Raw genomic sequence first — 11,053 nt, forward strand, 5'->3', positions numbered from 1 at the left:
GACCGTGGAGCCGGTCTCGCGCGTAGGTAACGGTCGCTGTCAGTAACACTGCTGCCAGATAATCAGACTAGTATAAAAAACGCCATTGACGGATCAAGGCTCGCCAAGCACACACAGTTTGATGACACTGCTAGACACAAGAGAGCGATGTATCTACGGTTATTGTAGATAACAAAAACTATTTAAGGGTCCCCTTCAGCTCACAGTGGACTTTCAGATAGGGAATTCATTTGTCATGTCATGGTACACTCTAATCATTCAGAAAAAGGATTCCCTATACTATTCCGGCAACGTCCATCAGCCGATCTTGGGAAATCTCTGAGGATCAACCCTGGCCTCTAGCAATGCAGAGCTTCAGGATTTAATATGTTTCCCTATGTCGTTATATTGTTGAACTGTTAAGTCAGGATTCTCACGAAGCGTTCTGTTGATCTGTCTGAATTTTTCCCTGTTGATGATGGGAAAATTGAGATGTCTGTATGCGTCTTGTATGCTTCTAGCCGGTGAAAAGAAAAGACAAATGAGACTGTTGATTATGAAGCATCATATTCCGATTGCGATGTTGGCATCATTTGACGGAGCCAATTCCGAAAATCCACCTCGGCTTCAAGTGGAAATTAGCGTCCTGCGGTCAGAAAGGAAAAAAGTATTCGCCCAAATTAAGCATAGACTAAACCGATGTGTCTAATGCTAATCTGTGGACGAGGCTTCCCAATTGCAGTGCTTGATTTGCCTGCCCACCATGCGCAATTGCAGTTTCACACGCACTTATGCCCATACGTGTGCACCTACTACCTGCATTGACTCTGATTTCATTTGCTGCCTCATTTGTCAAAACTTTTACATATTTCTGCAGACTGCAGGTCGGGACGATTTTTCACAATTTTGTGAGGTGACCAACCAACCGTTGGTGGATGAGGAACGTTTAGGCAAGGTCTTCCAGTGTGAAAATAAAATATACTGCTTGACAGTGCCAGAAACCATATAATACATCCACTCGCAAGCAAAACTGCCTTGTCCTGACGGACAGCTAGTAGTCTGAGCGACTGATTGGATGCTCATGCATAGTCCCCACATCCCAGGATTAACCTCACATCATTTGGCTTTTCTAAACCTTTTTCTCTTTCAGAAACCTACACCGGCCTTCCTTAATCCTTAGCAGCAAATGACTTCAGGAGTCTAACCCTAGGAGACTAGGGGCGCGTTCGGTTACCTGCAACGTTTTTGACACTTTGCATACTTAGACCCGGTTGAACCTGGTTGAGTATATGCAGGCAAAAAACCAACATTTACATGTAATGCGTAAACCTTTTAAGTAATAAAAGCCCTTTATAAAAAAAATTTGTACCGAAACAAAAGGCATGCTGTTTGGTTGTGGCCTAATTTGAGGTGAAACATAAATCCGGTTGCTTGGTTACATCCGGAAAAATAGTGTGGTAACCTTCTTTTCGATGTGATGAGGTTATCACAGGCACAAAAATTGAGCAACAAGAAAAGAATAAACTTAAACACACATCAAAGTTTAACCGCATACAATATTTAAACATAGTACGATAAATTTTAAAGTTTAACCGCAACACAGTCTTAAACCAACAATCAATAACTTCACTAGGAACGAGAGGTCATTTACGCGCTCACGGCAAAGGCCTCATCGTGCTTCTTACACTTGTTGACCACCTCCATGCCATCTTCGTTGAAGACGATCACCTTTATGGTATTCGGGGTGAACAACTTGAAAGCCAACATGTACCTGATCCTGACCTGGTGAACGGAGGTGGAGGTGGCCAACCCTGATCAAGGGTGACCCTGTCGTCGACCATCTTCACCGTGATCCTCCATGAGCAGCTGGTGTTCGTCTTCAGACTAAACTCTATAGGCATGACGAAGCTTGAAAAAAAGTTTAATGGGGTCAATGTCTATGATAACGGGGTCATCCTTTATAAATAAGTAATGATTAGTGCTAAATTAGTGAAGGAGTTGCTAACTTTACTGGGGTCAATTGACCCCATTGCCTACAAGGGAGCTCCGTCCGTGAGGCATGGCGGGGAAGTGCTTGGCGAAGTCTAGAGACAAAGGCAAAGCCTCTAGCATCGGAGCAAAGATCACCTTGCAAAAGCGGGTTGGTCCTGCCTCTTCATGGTAGTGTCCGTAGTTCCTTCGCTTGGCGTTAGTGTGAACCTGCACCGACGCTTCAGGAAATAACGCAATTTCTTGAGACTGCATCAATGCGTGCAATCGTCCACGCCCACGTGCCTAGGGTTGCACCATTTGGGCCTGGTTCCACAAAAACGGACGATTTGAGCGTTTCCGTGGATGCAGACCTAGAGATGCTTTAAGGTTCATACTATGCAGGCCAACCAGTCCATGAGGTAATCAAACAACCCAAATACTTCCCGCGCGGGCTTGGTCCCACCTAATGCAACCTATCAAATGCGTCCTAGGCTTCTTCTCTGTTTGTTTTTCCAGGAACTGCCGCCTATGCCTAGGAGCTTAGGACGGCAACTTGCTACTATTACTCTTGTACTCACTCCGGTCCACTAATTATCGCTGTAGTTTTGTAAATACAATCCAACTAAAAATGATTGAAAGAAAAGTTTTGTAACAACAAAATTGATGAATTATAGTATGTATATACACACAAAAAAATTATCATGCTGCGAGTTTACGTTTCAAGACAAATTCAATATAGTAGTATGATTTACATGTTCCCAGACCAAATGTCTGAAACATTTATAGTCAAAGTTTAGTTTGATTACTACCTCTATCTACTAGGATTATACATCGGCACGTATATAAAGATCTTTTGTTTAATTAGCAAACAATTTGTTGTATAACACAAAAAATATATCTTTATATTTATTGCTAAATAATGTTTCTAAACTAAATTTTTATACACACGTTTTATTACCTTGGTTACAGAACTAAAATTTCATGTTGTCTTAAGAACCCAGGTGGAGGGAATAATGGAAATGACAAGTCCTTTTGTTGACCTATTAAAATGTTGGGTAGGATATAATTTTGCTAAATTTGTTTGGGCTTACCTTAACACTTAAAATGCATGCGTCAACACACTTTTCTAATATATATTGTTTTGCTGAAAAGAGATCTGGATCTATTATACAAGTTCACCAAAGTACGAAGCAACCTCAACATAATAAAAGTTACGCCAATGTCCCTGGACCATTGTGCCACCACTACCGTCATCCGAATAAGCCACCGACACGCATGTGTGTTCTCGGACTGGTCTTGGACGAATGGATACGAAAATGAAATTCGCAGGTCGAGATGACTGTGTTCTACTGTCGAGACAACCCGTTGCAAAAGACAAAAAAAAAAAAGCCGCCAAGAAAGCCAAAATTTCAAAGACGGCTGCTTTTCAACTCAACGCACTAGCTAGCCCTCCTGAAATTCGCGGTCCTCGAAATGACGCCGCGACGGCGGCCGTCTTTTCTTCTCCGTCAGTCATTTCCACCCTCTCTGGAGTATTTTCTTGAAAAAAACAAACATAATAAGCACTTTATATCCTCGGACACTGCACCAACTAGCACAGGACGTACAACCGGGGACACTTGCACGGAGCAAGTGTTGCGATCCGCAACCTTTCCCGCTTGTCCCGTCGACGATCGGAGTTCGGATGCGTCTTCTCCAGCGGCGAGTCCCATGTTCCATCCCATCGCCCACGCCGACGGTCGATCGATCTGGAAGAACCTAGGAAGTACTGTAGTATGAACCGGCCAAAAGGTAGCGGCGCGTGATGGATCCGTCGCCGGGTAAAAGAGGAAGGCATCGAATCCACGGGCGGGGGCAATGATGCATGCCGCTCGCCCCGATTATCCTGTCTGACGCCGAGCGCGCCCACGTCGCCGGCCGATGGATTCGGCCTTCCACCCGACTGCGTGCGTTGCGCCGGTGCATGCATGCCCTCCATCCATCCAAACTGCCCCCCGCCCGGCGCCACCGTGCGTGAGCTCAGCGCCGGCCGGCCGAACTCCCGCATGCCGCCCGTCGCACGCACGCATGCGGCGTGCCACTGCGCGCCTCCGGCCGGCGGTGGAGGCGCCCAGGCCACGGGTTACTCGATCAATCATGCATACCGCCCGCGTCCCTTTCCCCGGCCTGCCCGGGCACAGTTCTCGGCCGGAAACATGGCCATCGATCGACGAGGATGGTACAGGTACATGATGCGCTGGGCGCCCACGCACAGCGCGTTACAAAACCTGGGAATATAATCGACCGGGCTGTCCCGGGCATGCCGGAAGCGGACAACCGACAACCCGGCGCATCACTCCGTCGCTCCACACAGGAGGCGTCGGATGCGTACAAGGCGCCGCATGTGTCGTGCGCGGGGATTCCACGTAGTACGCCGTCCGATCCATTGCGGTCGGACGGCGACGTACGGCCATGAAGGAGGCACGCATGTGCAGCGTTCCGTGCAGCGCGCAGGCCGTGCGTCGGGGTCCCGGGACGGCCGACGTGTCCGCCAGTTTAATCAGAGGTGACATGGCGTACAGTACGTACCCGGTGCCCCGCGTCCCCACCCCCGCCCGTGTATACGAAACTCGAAATAAGTGTAAACCCATGTAAATACAAGCCGAAACGACCCAAGTATATATATACACCATGTACTGTACGCTGAGATAAGTCAGGCTCGACGGGACTACACGTACGTACGTATGGCTTTGCCACTTGGAAGCGTTCTAGGTTCGTCCGTCGGTAGCTAGCAGCTCGACGGGTCTTGGTGGGGAGGATACGTATTTCACCCGGAACGCACACCGGGTTATAATAGAAAATACGTATTTGCCCGACGTTGACGTATGCAGGCCCTCCACGCGTTCTAACGTTGGGCTATCCGCACGTACTAGGCCGCCCCGCTCCGCATGGTCGAGCACGTGTTCTATTCGGGATCGCAATCACCCCCGCTTTCTTACTTTTTAATCTCGCATCATGGCCGGCCTCTGTCAAGTTAAAGTTATTCTTTTAGAACATGTACGGAAGAGGGTTAATTAACTTGATGATGCAGGGGTACCACTTGTCGTTTGGCCGAGCAATCATGCATGGATCATCATCTACTAGTTCTTTTCTAAAAGGAAAATCCGGCCTAGGTCATGTGCTTTACGATTCGTGAAGAGATTAGATGCGAGACGCGGCCGACCGATGGATATGGGACGCGGGAATCTTTGGCCAAAGTTGCTTTTCGTCCAACTGAACCTAAGAAAAACGCGTGCACACGGCGTGCATGAAGCAGGATGCAGATCGATCGAGCGAGCTAGCCTAGCTTGGAAGCTGAATCGTTTAGGCAGAAAATATCTGGCCACTTTGCCAGTTCGGTAATCGCCACTCGATCCACTTTGTTTGCATGCATGATAGAGTATATCGCCAGCTCACGTTCCCGTACAGGCTCCAGCTTTACCCGGACAAAATGTGTTGCTATATTCCAAGTTTAGCTTTACGTGGCGAAAATGTCTGTGGGCGCGGACGTATACGCAGTTTAGGGTGGTGCGCACGCTTTAAGATGTACTCCCTTCGTTTTCTTTTTAATCTGCATATAAGGTTTGATTAAAGTCAAGCTTGATAAGTTTGACTAACTTTATATTAAAAAATATCAACATTCATAACATAAAATTAATATTATCAGATACACCACGAGATGTATTTTCATACTATATAATTTTAATATAGTAGATACTCATATTTTTCTGATATAAATTTGGTCAAACTTTATGTTGTTTGACTTTGACCAAATTTTATACGCAGAGTAAAAAGAAACGGAGGGAGTACTCCCTTTATAAATCTCCCCTAATAATAAAGCACGCATCGTTTCTGGCGACCGTCGCGGTATTTTTGCAAAAGCACCCTTGTAGTTTCCTCTAATTAACCCGTGGTATGTTTTTAAGTGAGACCGAACCGTTTTTTTCACCTTTTACACAAAACACCCTTACTTTCGTGCTAAATAACCCGCGATCCAAATTATATTCAGAACGAATCTTTTTAAAAAAATTTACGTACACCCCTCACATATGCGTTAATAACCTCGAAGTCCATTCAGAATAAATATGTATTTTCAAATAACGATATCTTTTAAACCGTAAATCCAATTTAAACATGTTATATATGAAACTTGATTAGAAAAATGTGTAGAGTTTGAATATGTTGTTATTTTACATATTAAATATTTTATAAAATACTATTTAGGATACAATGCTAATCAATATTTGTCTTTATTTCGTACCGACTATTTGTATTGTAACATGTTAACTTAAGCATCAATATTTGGGAAATGTTATAATCTTTAGACATGATATACTTGCACTAAGTTCTTTCCTTGTACATATTTTATAATCTAAGACCTTACGTACGTGCCTTTTTTGACAGTATCCACGCGCGTTTTTACCAATGGACTACACTTTTTTTTATTTTTCATTTTTCTCCCGTTACAACACACGGGCATTTGTGCTAGTTAATATAAAAGTGTTTGAGAAAGGTGTGATCTAAATGTTTTTATATAATATCAGATTGTTTAGATCACTATTTTAGTGATCTAAATATTTTTATACTAATTTACAGAGAGAGCAAATAAGAGTGAGCCAACGTATATAACAATCTAAACACATTGTGAATGGGACATCTTGAGTTAGTTGCCTGGTTCATTTGTAAATTAGTAATTTTTTTAAGTTGTCTGATTTACATCCAACGGTTGTGGTTCATCTTCCTCCTCCGAGCAGCAGCCACACCGCACCAGCCTAAATGCACGTTGCCGCCACCATGGTAAGCGCGTTGTCACACATTAGCACGTCACCTCGCTGCCTTGCCCGAGCCGCTTCGTTTCCTGTGTCTCTGTTGCACCGGCCATTCCTTTAAGCGTGGTATGATCTTTATTATAGCGACCTCTTTGCACCTCGCACCCAGTGGCGGACCTAGGATAAAAACTGACTGGGGGCACTCATTTATAAAAACTCATGAACATGTTTGCACAATCATATAAAAACGCCTAGCGCTTTTCATTCATAAAAAATATTCAGCATTTTTCCTGTAATAATAAGATACTTGATCCAGTTTCTAAACAAAAGATACTTCATCCACTAGTAACATCATAAGTTTATCATTAAATTAAGCAAAAACTTACACTTTATGTCCGAGTATTTCATCTGTAGCAAAAGGCCATTACATTTCCTTTCTCCCACGACGATCTTTCATCTTATGGAAACGATCAACAATCACTTCATTGGTAATTGTGTCCAGCAGCTCCTTCTCCACGAAGCAAATTAGGCTATGGCTCAAATAATCATCACCAATTTTGTTACGCAAAGCATTCTTCACAATCTTCATCGCTGAAAAACATCTCTCGACGGTGGCAGTGGCAACAGGAAGAGTTAGAGCTAGCTTCAAAAGCCGATATACCAAAGGATATGAGAGATGCTTCCTAGTATCCACCATTAGTTTAGCCAAATCACTTATTTTGTCCAAGCTAGAAAACCTTGTATCATGGAGTATATTATCTATATAGAGGCCAAGTTCATGCTCAATAGTCACCATATCTTTGTGATTAAAGTCATCAGGATAGAACTTCGCTAATTTTAACAACTTCTCCTTGTTAAAATGACAAAATAAATCACTCGGGCTCAAAGCAGACATGCATAGAAGCAACTCAGAATTTACCTCATTAAATCTGTCATTAAACTCTTCTCCTAATAGATCGAGCACAGCAAAGAAACAATCAACACGATAATAATGCTCATTGTTAATTCCGGTCTTTTTTCTTGGCTTCTTTGGGTTAACATAGGCATCTTCCATGTCAAGCACTGGAATGTCATGCTTCTCACAGAAACAACATACCTTCTTCATAAGGGAATCCCACCCCTCATTGGTTCTGAGCTTTTCTAACTCTCGTTTAGTTGATTCCACATCTGAAATAGCATTTACAATGTCTTTATCCTTTCTCTGTAAGGTTTTTGACAACCCATTTGTTAAAGCTAATATCATCATCATCATGTGTAAGAAAAATGCAGAATCAAAGGTCTGGAAATATTTTAGAAGACCTCTAGCCTGACGCCTCTTTCCGGTATCTGTGCCATCTTTCTCGACATATTCTAATACTTTGACCACCGATGAGAACATCTTGGACAAACCCAACAATGTTTTATAATGGGAGTTCCATCGAGTGTCACCTGGTCTTTGAAGTGATAATTCTTGATTCAGTCCAGTTCCCGTAGCAATCTCTCCACATCCTATTGCTTTTCTCAATTCTTCTTGGTGATGCTCACGAAGTTGGTCTTTTCTCTTGCAAGAAGCGCCCACAACATTCAGCAAAACAGAAACCATATCAAAGAAATCTCCGACCTCGAATATCTTCTTTGCAATAGCCACAACAACCAAGTTGAGTTTATGAGCAAAACAATGTACGTAATATGCTGATTTGTTCTCGTTCATAATTTTAGCTTGCAAACCATTAAACTCACCAGACATATTACTTGCTCCATCATAACCTTGGCCTCTAACTTGTTCAAGATTCAGCCCAAGTTGTGAAAATAGTAAATCTATGCAAGACTTGAGATAAGAAGCTGTTGTCTCCTCCACATGAACAACACCAACAAACTTCTCTTGGACCAGTCCACACTTATCAAGATATCGGAGAACAACCGCCATTTGTTCTTTGTCGGAAACATCTCTACACTCATCAACTAATAAGCTGAACACACCATTACCAATTTCTTTCATCACATGGCCTAGTACTTCTTCTGCAAAGCACTCGGTAATATCTCTCTGAATTTTGGGAGACAACATCTGATTATTATATGGAGCATTCTTGAATGCCTTAGCAACAACATCATTTTGCTTAATAGTGTAGTCCATCAACTCACGGAAATTTCCTTTATTTTCAGAATCTTTAGATTCATCATGACCACGAAAAGGTTGTCCCTGATGCAACAAATATCGACAAACATCAATTGCAGCATTTAACCTGATGAGATGCTCATTCTTTTCAATTTGGCTCTGTCTATGCAAGGCTGCAGAGATTGACTGATCTTGCTTTAATAGATCCTCGCAATCCTTGAGTGCTCTGTTGTGAAAGCTGTTACGATCACCGACGTGAGTCACAAATCTCTCTGTCTTGTTCCAACAGTTGAATCCTTCTACTACAAATGCATCATGCCCATGGTGGCTGTCTTTAATGTTGTCCCTAAACAAATAGCAGCATAAGCAATAGGCTTTGTGCTCCTTCTCGCTGTACTCTAGCCAATAAGCATAATCATCATACCAATCCGGATTGAATCTCCTCTTCTTTTTCTTATTCCCAATCTCCCTGTATGGAAATTCCAATTGGCGAGGCTGATTAGGTCCCCAAATCAAATACTTCCTTCTTATCTCGTTCCGTTGGTTGGGGTGATAATCTGCCATTCGCTTCCTTTTAGCTGGATCCCGAGGGAGCTTATTTAAATCAACTAGTTCAGGCACAACAGAATTATGTTTTGCTGCAGGTTTTGATGCATTGCTACTACCACCTGAACTGTTGCTGGTGGTGGGGTTGGCATTCACTGATTTCTTTATCAAATATTTCTCCATTATCTTTCTTCTTCCCTGTCAAATAATGGAAGTACTAATTGTATTAGACTATTAGTACAAACGGACTGCAGGTTTTCATTTGATTTGATATGAGACAAACCAAGGAATCAACTGAAGATTAGTACGAACTGACTGCAAAATTAATGATCAAAGTGTAGTCAGCAGTGTTTGTACCTAAGGAGATGCAAGACTAAGTAGCAGACTAGCAGTTCTGCAGTTGAGAGATGAGCCGACGCTATTAGCTTTGTTGCTGCTACAGGCTACACACCTGATCTGATCAGAGACAAGGAACAAAACAAGAGATCCTGCTAGAGGCTACACACCTGATTAGAGACAGAGATTAGTTGCTCTGTTGCTGTTGCCTACGCTACACACAGGATAACATGGACTGGCTAGGCTACACACCTGATTAGAGATAGAGATTAATTGCTCTGCCGCTGCTGCCTGCCTGCCTGCTGCCAAAGTGCCAATGGTGACGCTGCTGTTGGCCTGCTGCCGGCGGACCGCGGACGGCGACGGGCGACCGAATGGTAGATGCGATCCATCCAACTCCAACCAAGCGGCGCTGCGGCGGCCGGCGGACGAGGGCACAGGGTTTGGCGGTTTGCCTCTTCGTTTTTCTCGCTATTAATCCCAGAGTCGAAGCGGCAGGCTTTATTTTTTTGTGATTAGCTTTTCTTATTGGGTTTTTTAATCAGACTGGGGGCACTGCTAAATCCCGACTGGGGGCCTATTAGCTTGCATCGGGACCTAGTACGAGGAGGACCATGAATTGAGTGGGGTCCTAGGCCCCCGCTCGCTACAACATAAGTCCGCCACTGCTCGCACCTGAACCTATTAAACTTCGACTTCTCTCAAGCGACGACATTGTTGATGCTTTATCATGACTCTGGTCATTTTTGGGCTCCTAGCCGAGTCTCGCCGACGACCCTACGCAGCTGCCGAAAAAAGTATTTTAAGCAATTGAGAATATCAATTGCGGTTTTTTATGCATATTTTCGTATATATACTAGTATGATGTAACGCCATTAGAAATAGATCAATATAAGTAAAAAAAAACAATTAGATCCATGGATTATGTAGCAACGAGTACAAGCACTAGATCGAGTCGGAGGCGTGCTATCGTCATCGTGCCTTCCCCACTAGATTCGGGTAAAACCTGGTTGTAGATGACAATTAAAAAGTCATCGTGCTAAAACCACAAAAGACCAATGCATCGAAACAATGACCATCACCGCTATAGAAAAGTAGATAGAAAGAATCGTACCTTGAAAGACACCAATAGCCACAACCACCGACTAAATCCATATGAATGTGTTGAAGACCCACACCAATCAGACCCAAAAATGTCTGCCGAAGAGCAAAGTCAGGCAACCCAAATAGATCCACCGGAGAGGCGGAGACACACCTTCATGCGCTCTCCAACCCTAGATGCGTCGTCGGAGTGGGGATACATCCATTATTCCAACTCTAGGGTGTCGTCGATGTGTAG

The 11,053-nt window shown here is 43.6% G+C and overlaps 1 protein-coding gene across 1 annotated transcript; it reads right to left on the reverse strand.

Annotated features, from left to right (window-relative positions):
- Positions 1-7,161: 7,161 nt before the first annotated feature.
- Positions 7,162-9,561, reverse strand: LOC123409409 (zinc finger MYM-type protein 1-like). Its single transcript, XM_045102320.1, has one exon. It carries the CDS (start codon positions 9,559-9,561, stop codon positions 7,162-7,164), a length of 2,400 nt encoding a protein of 799 aa, XP_044958255.1.
- Positions 9,562-11,053: the final 1,492 nt, after the last annotated feature.

The sequence above is a fragment of the Hordeum vulgare genome, chromosome 7H (genome assembly GCF_904849725.1).
Source record: "Hordeum vulgare subsp. vulgare chromosome 7H, MorexV3_pseudomolecules_assembly, whole genome shotgun sequence".
Lineage (NCBI taxonomy): Eukaryota > Viridiplantae > Streptophyta > Magnoliopsida > Poales > Poaceae > Hordeum > Hordeum vulgare.

What these genes read in the sequence shown, in the direction of transcription:
- LOC123409409 (XM_045102320.1), bottom strand. Translation starts at nt 9,561, where the DNA reads ATGGAGAAATATTTGATAAAGAAATCAGTGAATGCCAACCCCACCACC.